At 40.6% G+C, this 17,021-nt stretch overlaps 1 protein-coding gene across 1 annotated transcript in view; it reads right to left on the bottom strand.

The window, feature by feature from the left end:
* Nucleotides 1–11,360, bottom strand: part of Gycalpha99B (guanylate cyclase 1 soluble subunit alpha 2) — a 54,052-nt gene extending 42,692 nt beyond the window's left edge. Inside the window, exon 1 of the mRNA XM_065489632.1 lies at nucleotides 11,127–11,360. Coding sequence (XP_065345704.1) covers nucleotides 11,127–11,273 — 147 coding nt within the window. The 5' untranslated portion in view covers nucleotides 11,274–11,360. The remainder of the gene's footprint in view (nucleotides 1–11,126) is intronic.
* Nucleotides 11,361–17,021: the final 5,661 nt, after the last annotated feature.

Genomic DNA, 17,021 nt, shown 5'->3' with positions numbered 1-17,021 from the left:
TGATTCATTATTGATGAAATGAAAATTGAATGTGAATTAAATTCGACAGATAAAAAAATAAAAGCAGCAATGCAAATGTTGACTAATACTTAAAATTTTAATTCACATTTTGTCCCACAGCGCTCTTATGGAACTCCATTTACATTTCTGCAGAGAAAGATAAACAGTGGCCAAAATTGAATGACAAAACAAACAAAACCGGCTAATTGGAGAATTGTGGGATGCACAATTCAGATAAAAATCTGATTCAAGCAAGCAGGGAACCAAAAATTATGATAAGTTTTAATATATGAAAGAATTTTGAATTTAGAAGCAATTAATCTTAAGCTGACCAACTTCATGGAATTCCAGTGATTTTGTTCGAAATTTTGGAAAGTCTTTGGACGAAAATGCCCCGTTTTCCTTCCTGGGAAACTTTTGTTTGTTTTCCACAGAAAGTAATCTTATTCGCCTGATTCTTCTTTTCTTTCCATCTCCAAGAGGAAAAAGAAAACACTTTTCGTCAGACAATCAAAGCTCCGCTCGGCAGCAGCAATATTAGTTGCAAAAGGTCTAATTGCACAGGATTATTTTTCTCGAGCAAACAACAGACTCTTCATTAAGACCGCTGCTTCTTTTGAGAGGGAAGCACTCGAATAAAAAAGTCAGGATTTGCAGCAACTTTAAGAAGCTTCCTCCCAAGACTTTTGAGACTTCGCAACGATACTAAAATATCAACCCACTTCCTTTCTCCAGCGAGCAAGGATCTGTCATGTCACGCAACCCGAGTGTTTTCAGTGTCGAGCGGGTTGCATGGTAATGCACTGTGAAGCGGCGATCCTACTAACTAAAGAGCGCATTACCACCGGATTTGTGCGAAGTGACTCCCTCGTGCCAACGTTTACGGCCTTTTGTTTTTGTTTCATTCCATCCTCCCAGTGGAAACGAGCACTTAAATATTCTATTGAGCAATTCAAAAGGAGGAGAGCAGAGAGCTCTCTAAACCGAGGAGATAAGCTCGGTTATTTATGTTCTTGACAACGAGAGTCGATGGCTTGGAACGAGGATTGAGGAAAAACCAGTAAATTTTAAAGGGGCTGGATATTGATACTTTGTTCCAAATTGATTGTCAACTGCACTCAAGGGAAATTCTCGTAGAAACTTGATTCTACATCTGGATATATTGATAGCTCATGGAGTAGAGGGGAGATTGGCAATTTTAAGTTGTTATATTATCGTCTTTCATAACATTCTCTTTTACCAAATAAGAATCATAGCTATCTAGAGAAGCAGAATTAATGACGTTAAATGTTAAGGAAGATTATTAACTGTTGAAAAGAAATAATTACTTGTATTTTCTTACGATTTTCATATTCAGAGATCTGATGTTCTCACATTACTGAACGAATCTCTTTATTATATGCATTAGTTTAATTTAAAATTCATATTTTTTGTTTGGGATGTGGATAGGTATTGGACAAAGTTGCTCTGCCAGCCTATAACAATAATCAAAGTTGAACTTCTTTAAAACATTGAAACCGAAAAATAAATAATAACTTAATGATTTATCTACAAATGCGATAAAACAAATATATTTAGTCTTCTTCTGAAAAAAAACTGTCTGCCCCTTCCCCCGAAATTTTACATTTTAAGTTCCCTAATGAGTTTTTGTTAAAGAGAAAAGTGATGTTAAGTGCTCTGAGTTCGTTGCAATCAGCAAAGTAGCGAAAGCGCAAAGTGAGCTGTGGTTGTTTGTTCGTTCGCCTCCACCGTAATTGGCTGGTTGCCTTGCGCTTGGAAGACAAAACACGAATGCAAATCGCGCTCCGTTAATCCACATGGGAGCTGCATGAGCGATTAAATCTGTGGATCCATATACCGAGGGGAGGTACCGCACCAGCATTATTTGCCTGAGATGTGTAATGAAAAATCGACCCACGAGGGATTGTTCGTCGGTCGAGGGTGCTTCTACCTGCCGAGGGACTTAAATAATGCAGCATCTTGGGACGGGAATTTCAATATCGTAGTGTTCTGCGGCCGATCGGCAAAAAGCAGAAGGCGTCTGAGTCATCGATCGGCTCACCTTTGCGCCTCTCCCACTCACTCTCGACCAGCACTCACTGTGTGTTGCAATTTCATTATTCCAAGTTACTTTGGCGGCCAAACCCTCAAATGAAGCGGCGGCGACGCCAAAGGAAACCACTCAAACGAAAGCTGTTGGACAAAAACGCATCGGCGGCCGATTTTATTGCGACACTCGCTCACCCAGTCGGACCACCGCCCTTTTATGGGTACGTAATTCAAGAGAGCCGTTCGTCCAGTGTGGGCGTGAAACGTGATTTTTTGCGCGTTGCTCAAGTGATTGTAAACTGATACTGGTATGTGGAACTTGGTAAAATGATTGAGGAAACGTATTCCTCATAATCCCCTGCGATCTATGGAGAGTACACTATGAAATTTTCACTATTAAAAAGCACCTAATAAATTATTCAACGAGATCAATATGAGACAAAAACAACACTAATGATTTATAAAATAATTATTTTGTCGTATTTGGAAATGAAAAAATCTAAATTTAAGATTTATGTTGTTGATGTGAAATGTATTTGGCATATTATTTTAATTTCGCGGAGAACTTATATGAATTAAATACGTAAGCTTCCGACAGCTTGTTGGAAATGGACGCCGAAGGAATTGTTCTAGCAGTTTAAATGCTTTGTTTTGGAGCGCATGATTTTGCTCAGTAATTTTAAGACCAAATAATTTCACACAAATTTTCAGATATAATGTTCAAATTGTTATCAAGGAAAACTAAAATTTAGTGATTTTTCCAAAAATCCGCTGTAACATTTGACATCCGTGAGAGCTGTCCATTGAAAGGCTTTCCTGTCATGCAAAGCTCGTTGCGCGTGCCAAAAACGCGCCGGCTCGTTATGTGGCTCTGCCAATTATTTCAGCGGGATGATCAAAGTGCGTCAAATTCCAACAGTATATTCATAACCAATACAGGAAAAAGTGACAGTGCTCTAGAACTTCGCAAGCGTTGATGGATCGATGTGACCAATTTTGGTGCCGTGCTTAATTAACAAGCTCGCCCGCCTCGCACGCAAACGCAACAGCTAGGAAAATAACAAAACCAGCATGCAGTCGCTTAATCAAATTTAAATATGGCACATACGCACACGCAGCAGCTGGCCGCTGGCCTGCACAGAAATTATATGTATTTTGAGCCATGTTCTTGGTTCTTGCTCTACAGGGGACTGTTTGCGGACATGAAATATAGCACATGCCCTCGGATATATAATGTATTGTTTGGGCTAATTACTTTTTGATGAAAGTGGATGGGAGCTTGCTATAATTTCCTGAATTTAATGTTTTCTGAATAGGTATCTAATTAAAAAAGAAAACATCAAATCAAATCAAATCATCAGACGGTAGAATCAAGTATTTTAATTGACCGACCATTTTCTAAGCAAACCGGAACTAACAGCAAATCCTTTTCAGATCATGGAATTTTAAATTAAAAATGGTTTCTTCAATTTTAATTAAGTATTTTAGTAATCAACTTTATTGGACCTCACAACAAATGAATAACCAAAATGCGGTTAAAATATATATTTAATTCAAAACCTCGATTTTCACCCATCCTGCAGAAGTTTTACTTAGCAAAAAATTTTAAAAGATAGATTTTTTTCTGATTCTCTATGATACTTGTCTTTAATGATTTGTCCAAGACAAATTACAAAACAAATTTGAAAGTACCAGTTGTTAGTTAATTATTAAACTGCCCAAAAATTATCTCTGGAAAACGGCTACTTTTATCAGAAAAACAACAATTCTCTGGCGGAAAGCTAAACTTTCCAAGTCTATAATTACCTGGCAAAATTTTCTTCTTCATTGCGCTAGGGAAAATTTAAACCATTAAATTCGAAGATGAAGCACAAATTATTGAAACAAAAATTATTTAAATATAGATTTAGTAAACTAGAAACCATTTTGTATTTCCATGCGTCCGAATCGCAATGGCTTGACTGCTAGCGAGATAAACTAATTTTTCACCCCAGCAGAGCACCATCAGTTTGCATTATTTTTTGCCACCTGGCGAAAGAGAGCGAGAGCGGACGAGGTAATTCAAATTTGATTATGGGAAAAGCTGTGCGATGGCGGTGTGTGGGTAATTTTCCATTAATTACTAAGCGCGTGTGACTGACGCTGGGAAAATTAATTTAAAAAGTGAGCCAACACTGCTGATCGTTTCGCAATTTGGCTGCCTTTCACAATTCAGAGCCAGGATAAAACGCAGTTGGCTACGTAATGATTTTTTATATTTTTTCCCGAAAAATCTCAATGTGGCGCTCATTAATGTGAGGCACGTATTCTGCGGTGGCTGTGATTTTTACCGAGCAATATTCAAAACCAGAATTTGATTAATGTCGAATTTCACTTTGATATCAATGAGGAGTTAATTCCCGGTCATGAAATTGAGCAGATTCAATTCTCTATTTAACCAATTAGTGGAAATACAAAAAATTCAAATTATCACATCGTCAAAGCATAAATGTCAAATTAGAATTGTGTTGTTGAAATCGCCAGATTATCCGACCAGCGTTAATTTTTATGCCAATCGAGTCATAGCAGAATGTTCTTTGTCCAAGCGTGATCAGATGTTGTTGGCAGGCTGGCAGTTGGTGTCACCGGTCAGTGCATTTAACACCCCATGGCTCTCTGCATTAGCATGCTCCGACAGCGCTACCGTGCCGTGCAGAATGCATATAATTAAATCTGCAGCCAAGCGTCGGCCGGCGTGTGTGATGGCTCTCAAGAGTGGAGCAGCTCAACGGGTTGCCTAACCAGCGCGAAACTGCCATGCCATTAGCGTAATGCGACACTCGTCCCAGTCACATTCGTGTTTTTCGACCTGACATTTATTAGGCTGCTCTCAGCCTCAGTTGGCACCACCTCTCTGCCTGCAGACTCCGCTCGCACGGCCAACACTGCGCTGGAACCGTTTCAACATCTCGCTCTTTTGTTATGTACATCCGCGCGGCCTGTGTTCCGAGTTTGCATTTCAATCGCATTTCAACCAACTACTAAACAATATTTGTACCATATTTCAGAGTGTGCGCAATTTTATGGCTAGTAGTAAAAAATATAAATTGATTACAATAAAAAAACGAAAAATGAAATTGCTAAAATCTGGGTCAGATAAGAGAGATTTGTATTTAGGCTGTGAAAATTTTCAGCTTTAAAAGTATGGCTATAAGAAAATTTAAAAAATGTTAAATCGTTGAAGTCTTGAGTTCTGAGTTCTGCTTTAAAGCATTATTGCTCTCAAATTTTGTTAAATCAAAGCAAATACAGAAAAAATACTATATATTACAAATTGAACGTAAATATTTTGCAACAAACTAGAATTCACAAAATCTGAAGATGGAATTGACATTGTTTTCGATATTTAGGTCCATAATTGCCACTGGAAACTAGACTCTTTTTTATCCCTGTCCGAGGACCGGGAAGGGCGCGCACTGCACTAGCACGAATGCTGAAATCCGGGCCCCAATAACACCGCGAACGGATAACATGGGCGCACCAGGCCGCACAGGGACCCAGCCCACTCAAGGGCCACTTGCCTCCGCACCGAGGACTGCATTGAAACGCTAGACATTCGTCCCGTGAAGCCAAATCACGCATACTGGAAAGGTGCGAAAACCAGCAAGTGGCGAGTCGGCGCCGGTGCGCCTCCCAGCCCGTTGAGCAATTTGAGCATTTCGAGTCACTAAACTAACCACTTTATGCCATCTCTGACATTGGGTAGCCAGTATTAGATCTCCGAACTGCTCAAATACCTCCCATTGCTTTGACACTCCTGAGAATGCTTTAACAATGCGAGCCAACGGGCTGGTAAACTAAACAACGTGCATTTTTCAATTTCTGTAGCTCACATTGTACTCATCCGAAATATACTAGCCGCATAATTATTACCATTGAGCTCGTCTCTGAATACTCTAGCTGATCATACACGCTGAAATGTTTGAATGCTAAATAAAGTATTTGGTCATCACGATAGCATCTTTACACATCTAATGTGCTGTTCAACCTGAAGAGTTTTTTTCCCACAAATTTCATCCCCGTTTTTAGTTTTGTGCAGCAAATGACCTCCTCGTTCTTCGTCAATTTGACGCTTGTACATTCAAGACACCAGAGATATACTTGAGGCAAAGCCGATCCAATCAACTAAAATACACACAAACGAAGCTTGCAAAGCATTGGGGGCTTCCGCGTGCACCTATATGTTCGTTGCGTACTGAGCTGTCATTTGTGGCAGACGGCGGCTCAGTTGGCTGGCTTCTTGCGTGGAAAATTGAGTTTGTTATCTGCGACGAGCATTATTGTCATGTTTGCGTTTTGGACCGTTGCCAGATTTAATGATATCCGGCTTTTTCAATGCGCGCCCGGCCAGATAAATTAAACTGTGTTTGTTTGCTCTGCGCATCGCATAAACCTTAGCAAACAGGAAGAGGGAAAGCGACCGGCTTTTGATAACACGTTTCATGTTTTGATCAAAAACATTACATTTCGCGGAACATGTATGCGTGCAAGTAATCTCGTAGCGGCGCTGTTTTGGTTTACTTTACGCTCGTCGGTCAAAATCTGAGTAGCGGGAAAATGAAGCCTTCGTTTTTCCTCGTTATGGACAGGTTCTCGTCAGAATTTCATTTAATGAGTGACTAATGATCTGGAGAGTCGAGTTGGCAAAGCTATGTGTAAAACGTGATTTTAATTTGTTAAAGGACTGATCATGAAATTACGTAAAAGCAGTTTGTTGAAATTATGCAGCTGTGTGCTGAGAACCTCTTCAAACCTGCGAATTGCTAATAACTAATATTACAACATCAGCTACCCCCTTGCAAGTCAATTTGATGCCTCACTCAGTGCATCGTGTCTCAAATAAGCTTAATTTGAATAATTGCTTGTTGGAGCAATGTTGAATACCTCCCGAGAACCTAATTATTGTGCAAACTACCCGGGTAGGGTGTGCACCTCGCAGCTCAAAGGCACTTCATAATTAATTACTGCTGTTCGTATTGCATTATTACGAATCTCAACCCTGCCCTTGTTTCAAGCTGAAAATTTAATATTGCTGGCTGAGCAATCTGGCGTGTGCAACACTCAAGATATAGTTATATTTAACTTGGAAGCACAATATCGCATTGTTTTCCTTCTAATGAATGGGCCTCGTGGTTCCCAGCTGTGCACACAATTAAACGACCAAGCAATTCAGTTAAACAAGAAAACAAAAAGCTTTTTAATTGACTGATTGAAAAGCTCAAACTGTGTTCCACAAAAGAGCTAATATTTAGTTCTTAAAGAATTAGTTTAAGAGAAAGCAGGAAAGAGTTGTAAAAATTGATACAGCCGATTGATTAATCAATTATTCATTCGTTTAGTTCTTAAATCTAATCAGTGTCATGAAAATATAAAAAAATAGTATTGATAAATTATAAAATGTACACTTAAAGTGTTCTCATTCAAAATAGAAAATGCTGAAGCAGCTGAACTCTCTAGAAATAACGGTTTTTCTAGATTTTGTGGCATTTTATCATGAATGCTTCAAATATCAAGATGTTTTGTTCTAGTTTAGCTTAAAAACAGTATAACAAAATCTTTTTGTGCTACTTGAACAGTGAACTCTAATCATGACACTTGAAAAAAGATAGCATAAACTTCAACGTGTTGAACATTGAATTTCAGCTATTAAACTGACTCACACCATGCATAAATTAGCCTGTCTAACTTATAGCAACCAATTAGCACCAGATGGAAACGGATTACACGCCTCACCAAAAAGTTTGTTCAGCGTACTGAGCCGCGAGTGAGCAACTTAGTCAGGAAAGCAACGCTCGTCCTTGGGAGTGGGCCGTAAAAATTTTATGGACGGCGAGTTTCGTATTGTAAAGTGGCAAATACAAACTATAAAAAGTGCGCGGCTGTTGGCCGTGTACGTCGTTTCCCGCAGAAAGGGGAATTTCGAGAGGCGGAAAGGTCGGAAAACGACGCGATTCCACACTGAGCCAACGCTTTCACTGCTAACAAAAGGTGAATATTTAAATTTTGCATGAGCTGGCAGGCAGACAGGCCGAGTCGGCCCGCCAGGGACGAGCTGGGGTAATCCCTAATGGAATCACGACTTCTGAGCAACTAAGCCCGACTCGTAGTCACTCTGGAGACTTTCAGGGTCATGATTAACACTAATGAAGATATGAAAAGTGAAGGAAAGGAACAGTGCTTGATTGAACTCAGCCCTCTCCGTCACTCCTAATTTCGGAACAAAGAAAAATGCAATACATTTCTTTGTATTTCGCAAAGTCTTTTCAATACGTATCTTGAAATAGGAAGACTCCTTGTTGTGCAGGGCCCAAATGACCGGACCAGGCTGGAGTGCGTGAATACAATTAAATATAAAGTATCAACCCTGGATGACTCACGTTAGAGTTGATTTTAGATATTTTTAATTCATCTACGAGTTCCTATTGCATGAGTAAACCGCGGCTGGCTCCAAAAGTAAAAAATTACTAATTTTCAAAAGTGCGCTGTTATTTAATTCATGCACAAGCCTCTTTTCCATTTTTATTGATTTTATTTAGCAGGTGAATGCAGTCGATCGGTTTGAATGGCTACTAGTATGAGGCAAAATCGCTTTGAAGGTTTCAACAGTGGAGGTGATTATTAAGTGAATGTGCGAGATATTTATGCCAATCAATAATTAACTCCCAAATACCACCTATATTTATTTTTTTTCAACTGTTCACACTTTCTTTCTTCAAGAAACCCCATTCCTTGTAAAGAAAATTTAAATAATGTTCTGATAACATATTCAGAACTTGACTAATAGAGTGCACGGAGGAAAAGTCTGCTCAACAAGAAATCAGATTTTTCATGCTTAACCCAAACGTCAATTCCGAATCACCGTGTTGATAAAATCCGCTTATGACAAACATACGCAGAAAACTCGCTTGCGCATTTATTCATCTGCCAGCTAGAGTGCGGTGAGAATGAACATCGAACGCGTCTCAGCAGGTGCGAAAAATTGTGTTTTCAGCGGTGCCCGCTCGCTCTCCCTCGCCTTGACGTGTGAAAGCGCAGGGAGTGAATACACAAACTGAGTTGCCGGCGCACCTAAACTGTTGAAAGGACAGCAGGCAGCAGCAATCTCGCTTTTTCTCTCTTTTGGCAGGCAAATAGATTACCCCCAGCAGTGCCCACGTGGAACCTCTGTTCACCACTTTTTCTCTCTCGTGTTGCTCCACCTTTGTCACCCCAGCGGGATGGCTTCAGAAGAGGAGCGGGCCTGTATCCCTGCTCTTGGGAGGAAATTGGGCTCTTGTCGCCTCACCTGCTGCGGCTGAGTCGGCTAATTGAATCGCACGAAGACTTGTTATCTAATTGTTCTCGTTTTCTCTGTTTTCCTCCCTAAGTTATCACCTCGGTATTTTGGTGTCCAGGTAAAGAGCTCTCTTTTATATTTAATTTCCCCAGCCTGGCGCGTAATTTGTTTTTGTATTTCAACCATGACATTAACAAAAGTATGACCTTTTTTAAATTCATTACGTGTTAAATAAAAGCTGTGCTTAATTTCCCAACATTGAAATGCAGCAAAAATTAAAATAAACTCTTTAATTTCAAAATTCTTAATTTTTAACATATAACAAGTGATCTTTATGCGATCTGGCAATCTTGTAACATTGCCTGGTAATGTTTTTATAGGCTTCTTGTTGCAATCGAATTTGAAAGGAAATTTTTTACTTCTTCCTGGCATCATTAAGATCCCGTAAAAATGATGAAAGAGAAGTATGATGAAAAGATCTTCTCGCTATAGTTTGTTGCATTATACTCATACCAATCATATCCTCCTGTGCGAATTTCGTTTTTGAAGTCTGACACTTATCGGGTTTTCCTCGTGCAGCACTACAACATTCTCTTTCATAGTTGTGCAGTTTACAAGGGTATTTTTACCAATGTGACTGAATTTAAGCTAATCCAAAGCTGGATAAGCTTTTTAATTTCATGCCCGTGTGGTTGTGCTGATGATGCGAATAATCCAGTAAAGGTTAATTGAAACGTGTTACACTAGAAGTTTCCTCTAATTTTGAGTGAAATTTGTGTGATTCCTACATGTGATCTAGTTTATTAATTTACACCCTGGAACATTTCAAAGGTAATGACATCATTTTCGCAATCAAACACACTGGCTGATTTGAAAGGGCTTAATTTAATCATGATCATGACATGCTTTTAACTCATAGCTCACAAATATTTAAAAATAAACACTCATTAAATTCCTTATGTATTTTGAATAAATTTTGATAAAACGGTGGCATTGAATACGACTCAAATTTTGATGAAAAACAATCACTACATTTGCTGGGGATGTGGAACAAGAGCAATATATATGTTTATTCCACAAAAATATTCTTGATGAAGTATTTAGGTATAAAAATTTAGTTTGTTGTGAGTCAGCAGGTACTTCATACATCCATAAATCTGAAAGAAAACTACAAAATAAGATTTTGAACTTGTTTATTATTCCTGCTAAAGCGTTAATTTAGTTTATGCTCTAATGGCTAATGAGTCATCACTTGCTGGTTTGAACAACCCTATTCTGCGTGAAAATGATATTTGTTCACGGCATTAGCGTTCAGCGATTTATTTTAAGCACTCGTTGCAGAGTCGAGTGGCAAATTATTATAATTCTGCTTCACGTTGAGTAATCCGAAGCTTATCAACACATTCAAATTCCTCCCATCACACTCAACACAGGTAATAAAATAAATTGATTTCGTGAAAAATTCAATTTTCTGTTAAAAAAACATATTTTTAGAACTTCAGCACAGCACTTCCCGTGCTGACTATGAGTTCACTGGGTCCCACGCATTTGATTGATATGCATTTTATTCATTGGGTACATTCCGAAAATGAAACGACTCAACAGATTTTGATACAGATCCAGCTGGCCAGAGCGAGAACTCGCTCTTCTTTCTCGGCACATACAATAAACAAAGCTGTGAATTTTTAACAGTCTCTGCGCTCGTATGTTGCTCCGTGGAAGCTAGAGCAACCGTCTTGGGCTATAATTTATTTGTGCTCACCGAGGGCGAGGTGAGGATGCCGATGGCCTCGCTGAGGTGGCGCAGGTTGAGGGCGGCAGTCGCGGTGTGTGGCACGTCGGACTCGGCTCCGGCGGGCCGCGTGATGATCTGGGCACCCGAGTTGTGTCGGCTGAAGGGACACGCCATGCTTAGGAGGCCATGCTGCACGCGAGGATACGAGTGGAGATGCCTTCGAGCCCACGCCCGCACGAGCACTGAGACACCGAGTGTTTGCGGCCGCGAGGCGCCCAGGCAGGCGCACTGTCGCGCGGCGCGCACCCTCTCGCTCTGCTGCCGCACGGACTGCCTCCCTTTTGTACATATTTCGCCTGCTGCTTTGTCCTGAATTTGAACCGTGCGGCTTTATTACGACTGACGAGGCCACCGCTGCTGGACAAACAAAAGGATGGCAAGGCGTATTTTTGTTTAGCACCAGCTCAGAAAGTTTTCCCCCTCGATGCTAGTAATTAAATGAAAACAAAGATTAGAACGCCAGTTAATGGCGAAATTCGTCGGTTTGTTGGCCAGATGGTTTGGATTTGAAAGCACCCACCACCTCGTTGCTTTTTTGCAGTATCTGCGGCGAAAAAGATGCTTTGTTGTTCGGCAATTGCAAGAGAGGCAAAGTTGGTAAAACCAGCTTGAGTGGGGCTTTTTGTTATTCAAATTCCAACCACCTTCTGACTGCTGGGCTCACCCTGATTGCTATGTTTGTGTTAGCTGTCAAAGAAGATTACTGTTACCGGCGCAAGAAATCATGAAAGCAATTTTTTAGCGTGTAAATATATCCAGCTGTCTAAATGGCTTCATACAATACAATATATAGAGCGTGGAAGTTGAAATGGCTTTTTTGTTTTCTAGAAAAAAAATTAGTTGGCATTAATGAATTAAGTTTTTTTTATCAAAAGCTCTAATTGGTCGAGCAATAAGAAAGTGGCCACTATGAGAAAAATGTCTGGATTTTCCTTCTTTCTCTGTGAACAAAGAACTTCGCTAAGTACTAATATATTCAATATTTTTGAGATATTTTTTATAACCAAGGAAGAATTTGGTGAAATTTAAAAACTACTTATTTAATAGACGTTTGAAACGGTTTATTTAGAAGATCAAACGAATAAATCACATTTGACCATTTGGTGATATTTAAACAGCTTTAATTTTCATATTTACTTCTATTTGACGCTTGAATAACTAATAAATGGGCCACAATGGGTTTAATTTTACGGATCACATTGGCTCCATGGCAGAATTACAACTAATCCAAACGCATTAATATCTCGGGTCGACACCCGACATTAATTTGCAGTCGAACTGTGAATGTGAAGCCCCTAGGCAAATTACATCCACGTACAAAATTTACGGACAGAGCTCGGAAAATTCTGCTGCCGGTGGCAGGATCGTGCTAATTGTTTCTCCGAGTAATAACGCATGCGGCACGACCGCACTGCATGCAATTACATACTTGTCGGTCGGCAAGGGAATGCGAACTGTACAGGACGAGCGAGTTTCTGCTGGCTAATTTGCCACTGCGTTATTTGCATTATTTATCCACATTCCGGTTGGCAGAGAACAACACAGGCACACCTACTTTGCAGTGTGCAACAGCGACAGCTAATTAAATTGCTTCCAGCGCAGGAATTACGGTTTCCGCAAGCACATGAATGGTCGAGCAGTCATATTCATCGAACGGATTGATTACAAATGCTGCATCCGTGACGTGCGGATGTGCAATGGTTGTGGTTATCAGGCCAGAAAGTATACGAAGTGCTTCCCAGTACCAATATCCCGCATTGTATCAATCTCGTACACTATTGTTTAGATATTTTATGTACCATTTGCATGAGGATGTGCAGTGTTTCCCTTTGAAATTCAATTTTCCCGTGTTATCCAAAGCTTCACCAGACACAGACAATGCACTGCGAATTAAATTTTCCCTTTTTATATTTGCGCAAGCTGGTACGAGTTGTGTTCAGAAAGCAAAAACAAATGTTATGCATTTCTTCTCCATATATCGGTAGAAACAAGAACAAAGGTTTTGATATTCGAAAAGCAATAACAGACTTGTTAAAAACGAGCACTACAAATCTATTTGGAGAGGATTGTGGACAGATTTCGCAGCACAGACGGCAGATTGAATGACGTTAGTTTCAATCTCTGGCAAAATAGCAATATCGTCGATCCCGTGGCCATTGCAAAAGATAATGACACTGTTTTCGCGATCAAAGCAAACATATAAATCCCCATTATCGGGCTACGCCACTTAAACCGGCTGTCGTTGTCAGGCCGTTCCATGTTCCGTCCTTTTCTACGGAGCAAACTCACTGAGTGGGAGTCCAGTCCAGTTTGCAGTCCAGCAATTTATGGCGCTGTTTTGCCACCCGGCCGACCCGACCGACACACGTCAACGCGACTGGCTGCTTCGGACCAGCTCGCCAGATTGCAACGCATGTATATTTATGAAATGCGTTCGTTGGGGAGGAAGCAGCAAGCAGCATCAGCGAAGAGAGTGAATCTGCGACCCACGTCTTTGTGTCGCTGCGTGAGAGGAGGTGGCGACGGGCGACGCGATCTCGCCACATTTGGATGCTGATGCGGAATCCATTCCCCGTCAGTACCGGTGCTCACCTCTCTGCTGTAAAGCTGCCGCCGCGCGCTGATATCATTTGGCAGATACGAACGAACGAGCTCTGCCTTTCGGAGGTTTGAATAGCAAACTGTGTATGTGTGCCGCCCGTACATTGTCTGTTCATCACTTCTGTCATGTGCACCACACAGAGGAAGACATCGTGTTTCCCAAAGATTAAATTGTCATTCCTGTTCACCTGATTCTCATGTTATCGATAAGATTTGAAATCTAGTCGAAGGAAAAATAGTTCAGGTGGCTATTTTTCTTGGAGAACGGTAAAAAAATTAGTAAAAATGTTCTCTCAGGAAATTTAATACAAAAAAACACAATATAAATTATGCAGATTTCAACTTGTAATTTGATTTTAGGGTGCAGGAAGGATTGCGAGGGTCGAAAAGATGTTGTCTCTTTTTATTCGCGCTGCAGAATGAGAGGTTTGACTACGGCTGATGAGGCTCCAGGTGCTTAAAACAATATGAGGATGTGTGAGATCATTTCTCTCTTCAAAATGTTATAATAATAATAAGCCCGAGTAGAGTAGAACCATTGGCAATTTCCCTTTTTCACTAGTGAATTAATTAAATTATTCAGAGCAGCGAGGAATTTTCATGATAGTGAAACCTTTGAAGTGATTAAATTTTGACTGAACGAACAATAATTATACCAATTAGGTGTGCAGGCGTCAATAAACAGGAGTCATGCGAGGAATTTTTAATGTGCTACGTGAACAATCGGCTCCATTTGAATACGTTTTGAGCAAACACTCGACGCATTTAAACCGGGGGCGATAAACGAAGTCGGAGCACGAAGCCAGCTGCTACTGCTTGGTGAAATTATATCGATTCCAATGCTAAAATTTTCATCAAAAGACTGGTACTTTGCAACGCACGCTGCGCGTGATATTGACGGACGCATAAATGAATGCTCAATGATGTGAAAGTAAAAAATGTAAACAGCGGAATTTTATGTTTTGAAAAGAATATTCTGCCAATTCGATTGCAATTCGCAAATTAACATGCAAATAGGAGAATACATTTCCAAAAAAACAGCAAAAAAGTGGAATGATTTTGAGGGGTATTCACCCTATATGTGTTTTACTTTCATTTAATGGTTTAGTGATTAATTTACTTTTCAGTTTGAATGAAATGCAGCTTCCTCGGTTAAATGAGCTGTTTATTATTCCGTAGAAATGTCCTGCTTCTGTTTATATAAACAGCTCGATAATACCGAGGAAGCTGCATTTAATTTAAACCAGAAAATCATGGCAATCTCGTGTGCTTCTACCTTTAGATATCTATCTAAACAATTGTCTTTTTTATGTTTGATTAATCATTCTATATAAAAACTTAAAAAGACCAAACTATTATAGAATTGCATCGACCAAATAAATGTTTGGTATTGCCACAGTGAAGCTGCATTCCAGTTTTATACGGCTGAAGATGGCATCTGAAGAATGCACTCATCGTTCCGGAATTAAATTAAATTAAATTAATCTGCACACGCACGCACCACGCGCACCGCCAAAGAATTCCACGCACTGTCGAGTATGCATAGCTTACATAATAAGTGGTTCTGAGCGGAATGGGACTGCGGCGCCGGTTGCCATGCATAATTTGAGAACATCGGATGCGACTCCGGAAAAGGGGACAGTGAGCAGCTCGCGCACTCGAGGCTTGTAGGCGTGCGTTGCGCCCACCCCCGGGGAAATTTGTAAAGGAACCAACTGCCCGCGCGAGAAGAAAGCGGACTGTGCCGCCGGGCACCTCTGCCGAGCGCGTTGCATACAGCTCAGGATTTTAATCAAGATGCTGATGCTGGCTGACCATCTGTCGCAGCGCAAACGGATTTGCATTCCAGCAAGAACGAGCGACATTCATCCCTTTTCCACAGAACTCGGCCGTTTATTTTTACTTGTCAGCTTAATTTCATGATTAAAATCTCTTTCCTTGGTGATGCGGGACGCGGGGCACGTACACTGCAGATGCTACCCCTGCTTTGAATTCCATAAATTTTGTAAAGCTGCGTGTCCAAATCTTTCATAAAAAGCTGTTTTCCTTACTTACAGTTCTGCAAATTTAATAATCTAATTAGTGGTCAGAGTGGTATTTCTTGTTTTTATTTTCATTTTATTTGACTAATGCGTTTGTTTAATGTATAAACTGCTCTGATATTTCTCCTTTTTGTTGCTCTTGCAAATAATGGCTTTGCATGCGGGTTCTTTTAAACTTTTTGTAATTGTTTTGGCTTTTTTAGCCCCTGCCTGCAGGTCTGCTCTCTCGGAGGAATCGGAGCGGGAAAGCAAATGAAGTGTTTGCTCTCTCGGCTCCTCATCATTCTCTTTGTTTCCTCAACTCACGCGTCTCGTAGTAAGAATTAAACATCGTTCATCATCGTCATGTAGAGCAGAAATAAAGGCATCTCAGCTAGGAAAAGGAAAACAAGCGAATGGAGAAAAGTCATTGGCGAGCGTGTTCGAGGCAATTGCAGGCCCGTTAAGCCTCACGGCCTGGAACAGCACGAAAGCAAATTTAGAAAAATGCACGGCAGGATGTGGGAGGAGAAGCTGGTTGGCAGGGATTGTTTACATGAAGTTTCACGAGTAACAAAAGCGCCCCATCAACTTATCAAGCTCGCGCGGAATTGGGAAAAAGAAGAAAATGGAAAAGCAGGAGGCTGGCTTGTTGGCTGTGTTGGTTGATGCAGTTGGCGCTCTTCCAGCCGACTAAACTGCGCAGAAACTGGGCCAGCGCTGAATAGTAAAGCAGCCATCGTCCTTATCGGTTTCTTCTTTAGCCATTTGCAGAGATGATTAATAAAGAAGAGCTACATTGGATTTTACAACCAATGGGGGCATTGCTTTTAATTCTTTAGTGGTAAATCTGATCAGAGAGGAGATGCCAACCAACACCATGCCAGAGGCAGGGAGAATATATGCACTTTTAAAAATGGTTATTGGCACCGAATGCCGATTTAACTCGCAATAAATGGCCTGTTTTGTGTTGAGTGATCACACTAGCGAAATATCTTTGAAGAACTTAGCTTGAAGTTGGTAGGAAAGGAAGGAAGAGGCGCGAGAGCGCTGATTAAGGAATCCCCCACAAGCAGCACGAGGGAATTCTTCAAAATCAGCGGGGCTAGGAGGAAAAGTTTGACAAGTGCTGAGTGGCGTTTTTTGCTCACCACTTCTCCCCAGTCGAGGGGAGTGCGGCAGCTCTCTCTGGTGCTCGTTTGGCACCGACACGCCTCAGACCTCAGACGTAGAAAGAACA

This window comes from Cloeon dipterum, chromosome 4 (genome assembly GCF_949628265.1).
Source record: "Cloeon dipterum chromosome 4, ieCloDipt1.1, whole genome shotgun sequence".
NCBI lineage: Eukaryota > Metazoa > Arthropoda > Insecta > Ephemeroptera > Baetidae > Cloeon > Cloeon dipterum.
This window is presented reverse-complemented; position numbering and strand designations above follow the sequence as displayed.